This window comes from Protomyctophum parallelum (genome assembly GCF_964188405.1).
Source record: "Protomyctophum parallelum genome assembly, chromosome: 9".
NCBI classification, from domain to species: Eukaryota; Metazoa; Chordata; class Actinopteri; order Myctophiformes; family Myctophidae; genus Protomyctophum; species Protomyctophum parallelum.
In genome coordinates, this window is record NC_139706.1 from 13861631 (window position 1) to 13879221 (window position 17591).

General features: G+C 42.1%; 1 protein-coding gene across 1 annotated transcript; it reads left to right on the forward strand.

Moving 5' to 3' along the window:
- Positions 1-9671: 9671 nt before the first annotated feature.
- On the forward strand, positions 9672-14815 carry LOC310864424 (carbohydrate sulfotransferase 3-like; the record flags this gene model as incomplete). The annotated part of the gene is made up of 3 exons (XM_083773114.1): positions 9672-9739; positions 12633-13071; positions 13934-14815. 3 exons carry the CDS (start codon positions 9672-9674, stop codon positions 14633-14635), a joined length of 1209 nt encoding a protein of 402 aa, XP_083629240.1. The 3' UTR covers positions 14636-14815.
- Positions 14816-17591: the final 2776 nt, after the last annotated feature.

Here is a 17591-nt window from a genome sequence, read left to right on the forward strand (position 1 = left end):
TGTTGCATCTCAAGTTGCTATTCTCTTAGCTCTGTTCCATAACCTTCCGCTTCGCAGAAGGCTATGGGACTTTCAGTTTTAAATCTCAAATCGAAATCAGACCAGCCTCTCCTCTTTAGTGGAAATCTCACGAACGTTTGACCTACTCACCAATACAAACACGGGTTGTGTCAATAGAAAGCCTACTTTCCTTAGTGGAAGCACTCTGAGCCCCCCACCACACGTATAAACGGTACTTTTTGGCACAACCCGTGTTTGTATTGGTGAGTAGGTCAAACGTTCGTGAGATTTCCACTAAAGAGGAGAGGCTGGTCTGATTTCGATTTGATATTTTAAACTGAAATCCCATAGCCTTCTGCGAAGCGGACGGTTATGGAACAGAGCTACTATTCTCTCAATACATTCTGACGCAAAGCTCACCATTATTATAATCCACAAGACAACCTGTTTATGTTTATTGTAGAATGGATATATTTAACGATATGGCTTTAAATATTTGACTGGCAGTAATGTGAAATTGTATTTTGTGACGTCTATGCTATTCTATGTGTTCTAACTTTGGTCTGCCTCGCGGGATACTGTGCCAAAATCATGTTCTTCATTAGACATTTAAATGCCATATATATTATTCTTGAATAATCATCATTCTTGGGCCATGCATTTTATGTAATATATAATGCCATTCATTGTATTTGTCAGGTCAAGTGATTTGTACAGTATGTAGAAAAGCTAAGTATCTGGGATACTTAGTAGCCTATTGGCTATGGCGCTGCCTATGCAGGTAGTACTCACTATCAGTTGCTGTCAGGAGGAAACCAACTCCATTTAATTAGAACCACCCAATCTTTTTTTTCAAACCAAGGAAATTAAGCAGGGACCCCCACTATACAGTATGCTGTACATATACTGTACCAGGTACTGTACCTACCTAGGTTCCATCCTGGAGGCCAATCTTTCCGGTGATAAAATGGCCACCAACGTAATCAAAAAAGTCAATCAAAGAACAAGATTCCTTTACAGGATCTCCTCACTGGTCAGCAAAAACACCTTGAAGACCTTAACAGGAGCCCTCGTACAAGGTTTCTTTGACTATGCATCCACCTCTTGGTACCACAGCACCTCAAAGGCCCTTAAAACAAGGCTCCAGACCTCCCAAAACAAACTGGTCAGGCTCCTACTTGGCCTCACCCCCCGAACCCACCTCACCCCTGCCCACTTTGACAGGCTGGGATGGCTTAGGGTCGACGACAGAGTACAGCATCTTGCAATGGGTCTGGTCCACAAGATTCGATACACCACCAAGATACCCATGTACCTGTCTAAATACTTCCTTAATGTAAACGAAGTCCACACCCACAACACCAGAGGGAGTGCAACAAACCATGTACAACCCAGATTCGGCACAAACAAGGGACTAAATTATTTTCGCTCCTATGCCACCAAAATGTGGAACGCCCTACCAACAGTCATTAAGACATGTGAATCCCTTGACTCCTTCAAAACCGCTCTCAAAGGGCACCTACGGATGGCTGCAATTCGAAACTGGCCTCTGTAAAATATGAATCCCCCCCCCCCCCCCGCCCCATTTCCCCTCACTGTATATGTATCTTTTCCCTTTTTGCTTCCTATATGATGAATTCCTGTTCTGTTCTTTAGCTACATAGAAGTGTCTATTTGTATGTCTCTAAATGTTTTGATGAATTGAACAATGTGGACCCTGTTGTAAACAAGTGTAATGCTTAATTGGGTCGTCCACTCACAGTTAACAGTCTTTGTATTGAGTTTGTGCTTAAAATGTACTGTAAATTCTACAAACTGTTAATAAATATTTTAATCAATCAATCAATCAATCAATGCATGATTATGTATTGCGTTGCAGATGAAACTTTGTCATAGACTTGTTTGATAGCAGTATATCATTAGTGTTGATGCGTATTGATGATTTAACCACTTAAACAATACTGTCAATACTTAGTAAACTTGCTCTGTACATGGTCTCACGTTGTGAGCTTGTAGATATGCTATTTTTGGCTAAATTATCCTCAGATCAGGGATGCTATGGTTCAAGGTTAACACGGTGACTGCGGAGAATTTAAATAGTGAAATAAGCTTCACAATTTCAAACCTTCACTGCTGAGTATTTCACTAACCTTTGAAGACATCATGCCTTTGATCTGCTGCGCAGAAAATATTTCGACGACTGTCATGAACTTATAATTGCCTTATAACCAAACTCATGATAATGCATTATAAACATTTTTTAACTGGGTGCAAGAAATTGATATGTGTTATTGTACCTAATCCTACCTTAATCAGTAAAAGAAAGCAGAAGAAAACAAATAACTATAAATAGAGAATTGTTTGCATATACCAAGGTTATTACAGATTTGTTTGATATTTAAACCCTAGCAGAGCAGAACCGATCACACTGGGACGAGGCCTCTAGCTAGGATTAGAGGATTTTCTTCTTTTGACTTTGAGAGTTTTACTCAACAGAAGTTAGAACTTCTCCTTTATCATTATCTAATTTTGACAATTTGTGTTGATTTATCATTTTTGTAACTTGCATCTTTCTGCCAAATTCTTAAACGTTTTTTGAGAATTATTGGAATTAAGAATACTCATTTTGCCGTACTCATTTGGTCTTTCTATCCACATGTCTTGGTGAGTAACGTTTGTGACAGATGAAATCATCTTTGAGTGACACATATACTGTCCCCGGAGGCTCTGGGACGCCCAATAGCGCATAAGGCAACGTGAAATACCTGACAGGGTGGTTTTCAAGGTTATAACAAATAGAAGCCAATGCATCTGAGGTACAATGTGCACAATTAGACGTGTTTGACATACTGTATAGGAGCAGCTGGGTGAGAAAGAGAATGATGACACAACTCCACTTCAGCTGCCACCCTGCCAAAGGCATCATGGCCGTGTTTAGGCCGGTTTAGGTTTATTTATTCAGCATGTAGTACAAAAAATAGACAATAACATATCAAAGAACAAAAATACAATGCAAGGAAGGGAAGAAGCCAGAAGGCTTATTTTGAATCCTTTCCTGTAGGAAGAGGTCATTGGTTTAAAAGGGGGGCAGCTGTGCAGTAAAGAAATAAAAACACAGACTGCACAAAAAACAGAAATAAACAATACAACAACAAACACACAAAAGAAAATATAACGCATCAAGGTAAAACATGTAATCTACAGAGAGGAAGAAATAAGATATATCTTTAGATGTTTTTTGAATATTGGCAAGGATACTGAGGATTAAAGTGAAGCATCTAGGGAGTTCCATAGATGAGGGCCTCTAAATTTGATGAAAGATTGATGTTTTGAAGTGCGACAATAGGGTAATTCAAAATGATCTCTTTGCCTTGTGGGGTAGGAGTGAATGTCTGATTTCACATCAGCAATGCCGTCAATAATCACATTGCTTCTCCTAGATTGGTTTTCCATGGGTAATCTAGCTTTGCTGACACATAATTTGTGGAGGTAAGAGAGGCCGACAGCCTTTCAGATATGGTTTTCCCAACCGCCGTGTCCTATTGGCTGCTGTCCCCTGCCAAAGGCATCATGGCCGTGTCCTATTGGCTGCTGTCCCCACATGCAGATAGACATGTCATTACAAGACAAAATAAGAGTGGAACTATAGAAAAGGTAAGGCCAGGAACATTTGGACAACATGTGTAGAAGTAAAAATTGCGTTGTTGCTTATATTTGCACGCACATGGAAACACACGCGTGACATGTATTACATTATGTCTGATTAATGTAAACACTTGGCCAGAATAATATGAAAACCTGCATCTCCCATCAGTCAGTCCGTCAGTCACGCCTAACACAGAATGTGGATCTCCATATGTGGAGCTGACTATCATCACCTGGATCTCCATAATGAAGATCAAGTCCCTGACCTCTGATAGCTTAATGTTGTTTGTGAATGATATGTCATGTTCCATCTACGAGGTCATCACTATAGTCCTCATCTACTCAGTCTCTCTCTCTCTCTCTCTCTCTCTCTCTCTCTCTCTCTCTCTCTCTCTCTCTCTCTCTCTCTCTCTCTCTCTCTCAAAAAAAAAAGTAGGAACAAGTTATGTTTGATTCCAAAACTGTAATTTAGGTAGGTATCATTTGTTGGTGGGCTATACTTAAACAAACAGAGTCACATAGTTTCAGGGTGAGACCAGATTGATGTCACAGAAAGTGAATGAGTTTGAGGGCGCGACAAACTGACAACGACCTCAGATGAGCTCAGACACTCGACACGCAACACTCCACACAGGTGTGTTTGTGAAGAAGCAGCGTCTTTTCTCTCAGAATCTCCTGTGCAGATGAAGGTAAAATGTCTATTATCTTCACCTGGATGTGAATTATTAGTGGGAATTTTACATGTTTGATCAATTTGTGTGATTTGTATTAGTACCATTGTATAAGAGTGTGACTTTAGATGTGTGAAATACTTGAATAAGTTGTTCTTTCTAAATCCATACTGCATGTCAAACTTACTGACAGATGATGTATTAAATTTTTAAAATAAGATCTACGAGCTAGTTCACAACGATTTGCAGCGTTACACGTTGTGAGCTTGTAGATCTGCTATTTTCAGCATGCCGTGTACAATCTTGTATTACGGCGCTATCAAGGCCTGCCAACATATGTTTTGTTGGGAAAATCAACTGTAGATTTAGTGGACTTAAATCTTATGATATTTAGTCCACTAAAATTAGACTAAGGGCTATCTTGCGCCACCCCTTCAGCCTCATCCCTAGAAGGAATAAGGGGATTTAGCATTGGGGAAGGGGCGGTCCCGCACTAAAGTGGCTATTTTGTTCACCTGTCTAAATCCCTAAAACACCTCCAAAGCTACAGTACCCGTTTCATTATGCATATAGGAGTGGTTTGGGCGTTACAATAATTAAACTAATCACCGTGCCACTCATCACTCATTCTCATTCTTGAGATGAGGGACAAAAGTGGAAAAAACATGTCCCACACATAAGAGCCTTATTTTATGTTAAAAATAAATTAATTCATAAAAATAAAAGCACTTGCAAAGTTAAATGTAATACAGTTGTGTATTATTATGCCATTCATTTCATTATAATTGTTTTTCATATGCCATCTGAATTAGTTAAAAGCAGGCACTGTACCCAAAAACGCCTGTATTTAGCCTGTCCCCAGCAAGTGGTCACAATTTCAAACTGCTAAAAAAGTGTCTAATACTGTCACAATCACATAAATATACATACTAAATTAAAGTAGATTGTCAACAACATAGCAAACAATATACACAGTTAATTTTATATTAATTTATATTTTCCATTAGATATCTCATATCAAATGTGTGTCCCACGTCTCCCGTCAACTCCGTCAGGTTTTTTAAAAGTCTTAAATTAATCCGAAAATATTGTCGACAGATTTAGCCTGAAGACTCCTTTTCCAAGTCCCGTTTATATTTGTTGCAACAGTGGAGCACCTGGTCTGACAAGCATTCAATTGTTTGATATTTTAAACAAACAATGTTGATATCAATGAGGTCACAGCTTTTACATGTCAACTCCGTCAGGACATTATTATGATCTTTGTTAAGAATTCCAAAATAATGTTTATTATTTTAGTTTAGGGTTAGGTTTAGCTAACAAATGAAGCAAAAACAAAATGGCTACATTGTACTACAGAGGGTTAAGATGAAAACAAATGACATTTTGTCAACTCCGTCAGACGTCAACTCCGTCAGGTTTTGTGTCTGACGGAGTTGACATGTATCTGACGGAGTTGACAAAAGTGTTCCTAAAACAATAAAATTATAGTTTTTGAATAATGGGACGTATTCTAATTTGGCACACAGTTAGACCATGCCTTAAGGAACATTTTTGGCTATAGGGCCATCACAGATTTGTCTCGCGGTGACCATGGCAGCCATTTTCCAAAATTGCCGCCACCTGATGTTATTTTACAATAACTCAAGTTCTACACCACCTAGGATCTTGATTCTGGTGACTAAGACTACATTTTCAAGAATGAGGGATACAGTGGTACAATTTAGATTTGTCCTGTGATCATGGCAGCCATTGTTTTTCAAAATGGCCACCACCTGCTGTTATTTTACAATAACTCAAGTTTTAGACCACCAAGGATCTTGATTCTGGTGACTAATCATTACATTTTCAAGGATGAACTTTCTCTGGGAGGGGTCAGGGCTTATTTCAGGTGCAGGTTGAGTTGCTACTGACAGGACATTAAAAGGAGCTGGGCTTTCTGGCCTTTGACTTGTTGTATCTTGGTGGCCTCCTGCCAGTGTTTCTCCATCCTTCTCATGAGCTCTGTGTTCTGGGGCTCTGTTATAGTCAACTTACATTGTCTTGGCTGGAGATTGCTTTCCTGCAGGGTCCAGCCCAGTCTTGTGCAGATGACTGCTGGCCCACCTGGAGGCCCCAACCTCACTTGTTCGGTTGGTGTGATTAGGTGGGGTGGTCTTCCCCAATCAGGATGAAGGGTTTGACCCTTTCATACGGCAGTCTGGCCAAGTGTCTGTATTTAGTTGTGAGGCTAGATACAGGATACAATTGCTCACCCAGCCCCAGGTGACTTGAGGTGAAGGCTCCTTTGATTTGGTAATATTGCTTTGGCTGACATGCTGGGGACACAGAACAACACTGATGCCTTCAGTGTCTGCACATCCTGCCTGATAGTCCTGAAGGCAGATCTTCTGTCTTCAGTCTTTCGCTCACTGTTCACTGGTCACTGTTCACCTCAAGCAGGTCTTCAAGGTGTTTGCCTTTGCACAGGCTATATGGCTAGGACTCGTGCTTCAACCACTCAGAGAACTCCAACATGGTGTTGGTTGCTCCTGGGCCGCAGAGCATTGTGCGGCAGAATTCAGCTCTCATCTCTGGTGGCAGCTTGTTGAGGAGTCGTGCAACATGTGAGCCGCATCTAAGTTCTGTGTCTCCCTCTGGGCCTAGGGTAGACACTTGCTATTTTCCGTAACACTAATTGGTGGGGCTGTCCAAACTTGTTGTTTAGGTGTCAATCGGGTCTCTGTTGGTGAAGTCGGGTGTAGGTCGTCTAGAAGATGAGTTAGTCAGGGGATATTAATACAATCTGGTAATAAATTCCTTATCAATAATTTTCTTCACCAATGTGTTTGGAAGGGTGTCTACTAACATATCCCACATTGCTTTATATTCAACCACCCTAGGGGAACTTTTGACAGCTGCTGAAAGTTGGGGTACCATCAACAACCTATATAAGGCAAAATGTTCATTATGCTTTAAGTAGCATGTGACATGTCAGTTTTCATGATTCTGAATACATTCCAAGCATTAGCTATGCACGAAGAACACTCCTTGGGCTGAAAACGGCCATAGCCGTCATCACAAAATGAGGTCAGCACATTTGGGCAAGTGGATATATGGCCGAATTTAGCCCAAGGGGTTTGACCCCTAGTTTGGCCATAGACTCCCTAGTTTGGCCATAGCCACTTGGTATGGTACCCAACTTTCAGCAGCTGTCAAAAATGCCCCTAGGGTGGTTCAATAGAAACCAATGTGGGATATGTTAGTAGACACCTTTACAAACACATTGGTGAAAAAAAATTATTGGTAAGAAATGTATTCACAGATTTGACATTATTCTGATAATATTCCCTGACTAAATTGGTAAAATAATAGCAGGTCCACCATTTTTAAAAATGGCTGCCATTGTCACAGGATAAATCTAAATAGTACAACTGTATTCCTCCTCCTTGAAAATGTAGGATTAGTCACCAGAATCAAGATCCTAGGTGGTGTAGAACTTGAGTTATTGGGAAATAACAGAAAGTTGGCGGCCATTTTGAAAAATGTCTACCATGGTCACAGGACAAATCTAAATAGTACCAATGTATCCCACATCCTTGAAAATGTATGATTAGTCACCAGAATCAAGATCCTAGGTGGTGTAGAACTTGAGTTATTGTAAAATAACAGCAGGTGGCGGCCATTTTGAAAATGGCTGCCATGGTCACAGGGCCAATATAAATAGTACCACTGTATTCCTCATCCTTGAAAATGTGGGATTAGTGACCAGAATCAAGATCCTAGGTGGTCTAGAATCTAAATCAGTTAAACTCCGTCAGATGTTCGTCAACTCCGTCAGACGTTCGTCCCGTGTTGTTTTGTTAATTTCCAAAGAAATAGAAAATTCGATGTTAAATCTTTTGTGCTTATGTATTGAAACACCAACTGAAATGATACGTAATGATGATTTTTTTTTCTTTTTACATGGTTTTCATGTTATAATATTGAAAATAAAGGTTGAAACTAGAAAAAGTGCCCTTCCGGGCACAGGTCTCCACCAGGTTATCCACAGATCCGTGCAGTTAGAGGTAAAAACACTTTTGGGCCAGTTATAGCGCCACCTTGAGGCTGAGTTGAAATTGTTCATGTGGCATTTTGTCCTCGGCCTAGTGGGAATGTGGGTGCACAATTTCACGGAAATCACGCGATGTGTTCATGATTTGCAGCATTTTGTTTGAAACTGAGCACTCCTGTGAACTTTGGAAGCCAATCTTAAGCAATCAGGATGGAGTCTGATAAATCTGAAAGACCCGTTTCGTTGAATGGCTCTAGAGAGACTGTGTACCAATTTGCGTGATGTTTGGACAAAATCTGTAGGTGTACTGTGCAAAAACTTGTTTTGCACAAAGCGGCCTCCTGGTGGCGCTATAACAGGCCGTTCTGGAAAGTTTGGGGCAGAGGTTCATGGTTGGCATCCAGGGAGTGTGTGTGCAAAATTTGGCATCGACCGGGTTAACGGTGGCTGAGATTAGCTGTTCACGGACGGACGGACGGACGGACGGACGGACGGACACACGGACACACGGACGGACGGACGGAGTGCAAAACATACTCTCCCCATGCCTTCGGCTGGTGGAGACAATGACGGATTTGAGAAATTGGATATTTCACATTGGAACAAAACAATATTAAAATAATTGTATTACTTAACTTGATTACTGAAAGCCATTATAAGATAACTGAGGACTTTATATTATAGTTGAAATTATCAAATTCAATTAAAAGGGATTTTAGTGTGTCTGACGGAGTTGACATGAATCAGGTATTAAGTGCATAAATGTCCCATTTTAGAAAGAAATGTTATGCGAAAAACCTGTTCCTTCTCAAGATTGGTAGTTTTTTATTTTAATGTATCTTAAAAAAAAAAAAAAATCTAGTTTGAAAAAAGTTTTGTCCCTTATCTCAAGAATGGGTGATGGTCAATGCTCTTTGGACACTCAGAATAGCCAAATGGCATTGATCACGCCTTCAGGTCTTAAGTTAAGCAATAAGACCTGGTACTTAAGACACGCAAAATACAGCCCATAGAGGCTGAAGGATACCGGATTTGATACTCGTTTCCCATACTCATGTTTCAGTGAACACTGTTTCTGCATCAAGGCTAATGTTTTGCTTTGGTGGTAAAAAATATGTCAAAAAGTTGAATATCATGCACGTTATTAGTAAATGAGGCCTTTCACCCTCCACCTGACTGCTTTATTCCAGAATGAGTTCTGTCTGTTGAACGACAGTGATGAATGGAGGAGAGCTGAGTGAACAGATTCCTTCAAAACGGGAGCCGTTGGCGAACAGCCGAACACACACTGACGTCACCTTCAAGGTCCACCGTTAAGAATGAAGACCAAGTATGCCTTCATCTTCTTCTGCATCGTGGCCCTGGTCATCACCAACATCTTAACGAGGTGAGGGAGGTGGCCTTCATATTGAGATGCAGTGGAGGTTGGTTCCAGTTGTATACTGTTGTAAACATGTAAATGTCCAATCGGTTCCTAAACCTGTAAATGTCTAATTGATATGATATGATATAGTACTTTATTGTCAATTCGCACTGAAATTTGTCTTGTGGCCCAGGCCTTGTATGCAACACATAACACACAAAAACAGAAATAAAAATACAGTTACATACATAGAGACATAAGGGCACAGAGCAATGTCCACAGCTCAGTCTAGTCCTGGCCAAAAACCTGATTAAACCTCAAAGTCGACTGATGGACAAAATACTTCTTCAGTCTGACCTGGTTCCTATTTATAATTGGTTCCTATTCCTATTTACTATCTATCTATGGCCTCTTTTTCACTATGGGGTGGAACAAGAACCAGAACTAGAACTTTCCAGATCCCAGAACTACCAGGAACCTGTGAACTTCCAGAACCAAGTTCTGCTTCTGTTCCCATATAACCAGAACCCAGAACTTTCAAGAACCTGTTAAGTCTGCCACCCCCCCCCCCCCCCCACCCCACCCCCATTCCCCCACTGCTGAGTAGCTCGGCCGGCAGCCCCCCCCCCCCCCTTGGCACGGCCGGGGGGGTCCCGGAATACAGAGATATTCATGTTTAAATAATGACTGGTTATTATTCAACAGTGGTGGAAAGTAGCTGTATATAGTATTGTACTTGAATACATTTCGGTCATTTGAAAATAGACAAACTACAAGCTCGATGAGACACGTGAGCTTGTAGATTGTCTATTTTCACATTTATTTGCTTTATTGTACTTTTTTAAACCAATAATATGAACATATTTTTATATGCCAGGGTATGGCAGCACCCTCGGTCCTAAGGCCTTCAGGAGGCTGAAACCCTGTACTGGCATAAGCCAGTTGGATGGCCTCCTGCACAATACATCGGGAAAGCCATACTATTACTACTAGCCACTACTATTAGGGTTTCCTTTAGCTCTGGTACCCCATGTCACAAATACCCATACCCTTCCTGAAGGGAGATGTCTTGGTCATGTACAGTCTGAATATTTCATATCTTTTGTCAGGTGTGCGCTGTGAACAAAAAGTGTGACTCAGCCTTTTTACACATTACCACATTTAACCAGACAAGGAAACAAGGACAAGGAACAAGGAACAAGGAACTGAAAAATTGTACTCTGGGAAATCGAAACAATAAAGTTCCTTTAAGGACAGTTCCGTGAGTGCTGGTATTCTCTTGTTTAACAGGTTCTTCCCAGACCGTGCACCCGATAAAAGACATTAAGATGAATTGCAGTCGTGCCTGCTTCCTTGATGCGTGGTGAGACGAGAAAAAAGGACGAGACGAGAAAAAAAATGCGATGAGAAATAAAAGACGAGATGAGAGAAAAAAGACGAGACGAAACGAGACGAGAAAAATGATGAGGAGAAAAAAAGACGAGAGGAGCTGTTTTGGGGGGAAATAGTATACCATCTAATGGCAATTTCATTGGAAAAAAATGCTGTCTGTATTACTCTTATTACACTATTACACTATTATACTTATTACACTAATATACTTATTACACGATTACATTTATTACACTTGCACTTCGGATTGAGGGAACATAGGGCTGAGGGAACATAGGGTCTGTTTTGAAATGGGAGAACATACTAGGGCTGAGGGAACATAGGCATGACCCCGAATTTAATTCTTCCAATGTGTAGTATTGTGTACAGCACATTTCTAGTAGCCTAATGATATGCCTAATGCCTTGCCCTGAAAAAGAAAGAAAATTCTGTTCTGGCAATTTAGAATAGATCATATGGCGCTCTCGCGCGCGAGCACACACACGCAAACACATACACGCACGCAAACACATACACACACGACACACGCATGCATACACACACACACACACACACACACACACACACACACACACACACACACACACACACACACACGCACACGCACACGCACACGCACACACACCCCTATCTGCAGTTAGCCTAGCTGCTGTAGTGTAGAACAACAACTGCAAGCAAACAACTCGTCGCGACAGCTTTATGGCTCTCTCTCTCTCCCTCACGCACACACAAGCTCTGTCTCTCCCTCTCTCGTGGCCATAGTGTTTCTGTGTGCTTTTCCAGGTTATTTTTCTGTGTGTCCGCTGTCGCTGTGTCGCACTTAGGAGTTTAAAATGTGCGCTGTTGTGTTGTGTGCGCTTCTCCTCGCTCCGGTCTCCTCAGTGCTCAGGGTGCTGTCACCTCAGCTCGACCAATCGAGAGCAGCAGCGCTGCTGGCCCCGCCCATAGGTTCCCAGAACTCAGTGTTAGTACTACCTCAAAAGCAGGGCCGAAAAAAGGTTCTGAGAACCTGGTCTGAAACCGTGCCGTACCGCGCTGTGCGCTGTGGAAACAAACCCAGAACTAAAAAAATTGGTTCAGGTTCTGGAAAGTTCTGGTTCCACCTTGCTAGTGGAAAAGGGGCCTAAATCTATTGCTGGTGAGGCCCTGGAACCCCTTCAAGGACCCCTGGGGGTCCCCGGAGGGCCCGGACCCCCACTTTGAGAACCGTACTGTAATATAAATTTTGCAGGTGCAATTAAATTACAATTTGCAGCACCCGACTCAACATAGACAAAAAGTATAGAAAGAAATGAAAATAATGTGCATATTGACATTTTTGTAGACAAAAATACACTGTCAAACTAAACAATATAAAGTATAGGCCTCTATGTCATGTGTGATGGAGATGTAAGGCCCACACATACCCCGATTTTAGGTGATACGGTGATGACCGCGGTTACAGTGGTTGGGAAAACGACATTTGTTTGTACACTGAATTAGTTTATGTGAAGTGTGAGCTAATGAATCCAACATGTCTCATCAGGCTTTCTGATGAGCTGATCCAGAGACTGACTCAACATCAAACCCAGCAGCGTGTGCCCTATGAGGAGCCAGAGGAGGAGGACGAGGAGGACATCATGGACGCCAACAGCCACAGTGGAGGCCTCAAGAGCATCCTGATCTTCGCCATGACCAGGACGGGTTCCTCGTTTGTGGGGGAGTTTTTCAACCAGCACGGCGACAATATGTTCTATCTGTACGAACCCCTGTGGCACGTAAATATCATGCTGAAGGCCAACTCCAGGTCGGTGCCGCCAGAGATCTACATGGACGTCATCCGGGGACTGTTCCAGTGCGACTTCGCCACTCTGGAAAAGTTCATTACTCCGCAGCCTCGGAACCATGTGACGTCCGAGCTGTTCCGTAGATATTCCAGCGCATCTCTCTGTAAAAAGCCTGTCTGCACTCCAGCGGTCAAGGATGTGTGGTATTGCAGATTTTTATAACTTTTGTTTTCACGTAGAGCCAGTATTCGGCCAGTCAATCTATGCCACAAAGGGGCGTGACCCAGAAGATATTGCAATAGTAATGTGATATCGTTAATTGGTCCTAATATCCTCATTCATCATATATTAAAAGTTTTCCTTCATGAATTTAGTGGAACATACTTTTTTCCAGGTCAAAAGTTGGGGTACCGTACAATTAACAACCTATAAAAGGCATTTCAATTTCTCTTTATGCTTTAAGTAACATATGACCTGTCAAACTAGGGGTTTTTCATGATTTTGAATCCATTCCAAGCATTCAGTTTTGCACGAAAAGAAATCATTGGGCTAAATTCGGCACATAATTGCTGATGTACTGTAGGCATTGTTCAGTCTATACTGTGTAGGCTGTGCATAAACTGCATATCACTGTATGAATGATGTTAATGGATATGCTAGGGAACGTAATCCTGTTTGTGATTTAGGCTATTATGCATAGGGGGATTCAACAGCCAGGCAAATTAATTCAGCAGTCTGAAAGCCGTACCGTAGGGAAGCCACAGCGTTTTACAGTAGGCTCTGTGCGGGGTATCCAGAAAGTACCATTGTATGGTTAACTGATCCAGTTAACTTTCATATAGCTTAGTTCGATTGGCTTATTGGCAGCAATGGAAACAAATATGACACCCCTGGCCTCGTATTTGTTTCCAGTTCAAATTGGCTGCCAATCAAACTGCAGGAAAATTAACCCGAACCCGAGTATGCAACCTTCTGGACTACAGTTATTCAGAGAGTCTTGTTTTGACTACACACTAAGGACTTACAGCTAGATATGTCCATCTCTTCACCCAGGAACCAGTGTGAAGTCGGTGGTCAAACGCAAAGCTGCGGGCCTCTCAACCTGACCCTGGCGTCCCAATCCTGCCTCACTAAAGAGCACCGCGCCATCAAGACCGTCCGCCTGCGCCAGCTAGACCTCCTGCGTCCCTTGGTGGAAGACCCTCGTCTGGACCTGAGGGTCATCCAGCTGGTGCGAGACCCCCGGGCCATCCTGGCGTCCCACATGGTGACCTTCCCCGACATCTTCCAGAAGTGGAGGTCGTGGGCGCGGCAGGGCAAGGTGCCCGAGGACGACGAGCAGGTGAAGTGGCTAAAGGAGGAATGCGACAGCGTCCGCGCGTCGGCCATCGTGGGTCTGAGCCGGCCTCGCTGGCTGCGGCGACGCTACATGCTGCTGCGCTACGAGGACGTCACCCGCTACCCCGTGCAGAAGGCCAAGGAGATTTACAGCTTCGCGGGGATACCGTTCAGTTCGCAGGCCAGGGAGTGGATTTGGAGGAACACGCAGACCACGCAGACGAACATTGATCCTTTATCCACCGATAGGAACTCCTTGGAGCAGGCGGACAAGTGGAGGCTTAGCCTGCCGTACGAGCTGGCCCGGGTCGTTCAAATGGTGTGCGGGCCGACCATGGAACTGTTTGGGTACAGCCTTGTGGACGATGAGAAGACGTTGGTCAATAGGTCCGTCAGCCTGCTTGACCCGTTGTACCTGATGTAGCAAAGATTTAAGCAATATTACACGAGAGGGGGTGTTTTAACGTCATTAATGCACGCCTGCGATGCTGAAGGAACGAGCTCCGAAAGCAACGCAGAAGTGCATTAATTACGTTCAACCACCCTCTCGAGGGTAATGTTGCAATTATACAACAGTTACCCTTAAAACTAAGAAAATCGCTGAAAAAACATGATGACAGATGTAGTCACTACGACCACGAATGTCCCAAGAAACTAGCTAGCCTAGCCACAGAGTTTGCTGCGCTCTGGGAGAACAGAGCAGCTGAATTCTTTGTTTTGATTAGGTGTGGAGTGGTGCTCGTTTGAACCACGGCTAGAAGGCTGTTTCAACCAATCAACCAATCAAGATTGCTTCCTCTAAATGACCTGTTGTATAATGTGCTTTTAATTGTTGCAGGTGGATTGGTGGCCAAAAGGTGCCGTTTCCACACCCAAAGTAAACGGGTCACGGGACAGACACAAGATGAGAATGATGCTTTACCAGTGATCAGACATTTGATCTGCACACAATTATATCAAATTATACACACTTACCAGTTATTTGCCTCAATGACACTTTTTCAGGATATAAGGTATACAACATTCATTGTGCCATAATTGTATTGCATATCGTGTACTGTGTCTTGTGGATTTGCACTGTACTGCATGTACTGTTGTATCTGTGAATATAGCACCCCCTCTAAAATGAGATGTTGCATCTCAAGTTGCTATTCTCTCAATACATTCTGACGCAAAGCTCACCATTATTATAATCCACAAGACAACCTGTTTATTGTAGAATGGATATATTTGACGATATGGCTTTAAATATTTGACTCAGGTGAAGTTGGCAGTAATGTGAAATTGTATTTTGTGACGTCTATGCTATTCTATGTGTTCTAACTTTGGTCTGCCTCGCGGGATACTGTGCCAAAATCATGTTCTTCATGTCATCAGACATTTAAATGCCATATATATTATTCTTGAATAATCATCATTCTTGGGCCATGCATTTTATGTAATATATAATGCCATTCATTGTATTTGTCAGGTCAAGTGATTTGTACAGTATGTAGAAAAGCTAAGTATCTGGGATACTTAGTAGCCTATTGGCTATGGCGCTGCCTATGCAGGTATAGTAGGCTACTCACTATCAGTTGCTGTCGGGAGGAAACCACCTAACTCCATTTAGTGTTTGATTATTATTATTCTTTGCATATTTTGTTTTGGTGAATGGTCATTTCTGAACCGTTTTTTAATAAACAAAATTCTCCACATTTCTTGATAATTCTACTTTGCTATATCAGCCATCCTTCTATTGTCTCTCAATGAAACGATATCAATTGAAAACCTAACGTTGCATGATGGCCACATTACATGCAAGCAGAAAGAAGGCTACTCACTCAATTATTTGGGGGGGGGGGGGGGGGGGTAGGGAAAGCCGATCATGTTGTGAGCTTGTAGATCAGCAATTCTCTTTTGTTTTTAGCCGGATGTCAGGGTTAAAGTGTTTAGCTATATATAGTTACCCAGCGAGCCTTACCACAGACGAAAAACGGTCTAGTCCAAATTATTCTGACCCCTCCACGAAAAGGCCTCGTTGTCCTGACCCCTTATCTATCATGTATACATTATGGATAAATAGTGTGGACTTAAGACAGTTTTTCGTCTGTGGCGTTATATGCCACATATATTCCATGTTTGGGATTTAAATAATTGGGTCTTTAATATATAATATTATAATATCAGTACAGTTGCAGGAGAAAAAGGGCCACTTAGGTAGCATATACTTGAGAGCTACACATTAGGTTATTACAGTAGGCCTATATATAGATAGATGCCTTCTCAGAGGACAGTGATATTTGAGAACAGGAGACAGGAAGTTGTACGAGCTAAACTATTTTTCTTGTTTGCCAACATAGCTTAAGTTGTGGTTCCATTAAGGTGCGGTGTAGATCTATAGGTGAGAATGAATGTAGGCATGATGCTGGGACAAAATAATTACCTGAGTGTCAAAACAGATAATTATGTTGTGAAGGGCAGGGCAGGATTTAGAGGAATGCAGTGTCAACATAACTTGTTCCTACTTTTTTTTTTGAGAGAGAGAGAGAGAGAGAGAGTAGATGAGTACATGAACTATAGTGATGACGTCGTAGATGGAACATGAGATATCATTCACAAACAACATTAAGCTATCAGGGGTCTTGATCTTCATTATGGAGATCCAGGTGATGATAGTCAGCTCCGCATATGGAGATCCAAATTCTGTATTGGCCATATATGGAGTGTGTCACGAGGCGTGACTGACGGACGGACTGACTGACTGATGGGAGATGCAGGTTTTCATATTATTCTGGTGTTTACATTAATCAAACATAATGTAATACATGTCACACACACGCGTGTTTCCATGCGCGTGCATCCAAATTCTGTGAAACTATTAAGCAACAACGCAATTTGATATTACTTCTACACATTTTGTCGAAATGTTCCTGGCCTTACCTTTTCTAGTTCCACTCTTATTTAGTCTTGTAATGACATGTCTATCTGCATGTGGGGACAGCAGCCAATAGGATACGGCCATGATGCCTTTGGCAGGGTGGCCAGATTAAAAATGACCACAGTGCCCCTTATATAGGCTGAGTTTGTCCTTTTCTGCCTATTATTTTTTAATAAAGTCTGTAGGCTAAGGTTTGGGAAATGTTTTCTTAGTTTATTTCCACGAGTCATGTATGGTGAATGTAGGCCTACTGACGGAGTAAACCATGTCCTCATGACATATTTGTATTTGTGTGTGTGTGCGTGTGTGGGCGGTAGCAGTTGCACTAAAGGTCACAGCTGTCTTTGTTAATGTGACAGATCAATCAACTTGTTCAGTACAGTTCACTGATTACACTCATCAATGTGCACGCACGCGCACACACACACACACACACACACACACACACACACACACACAC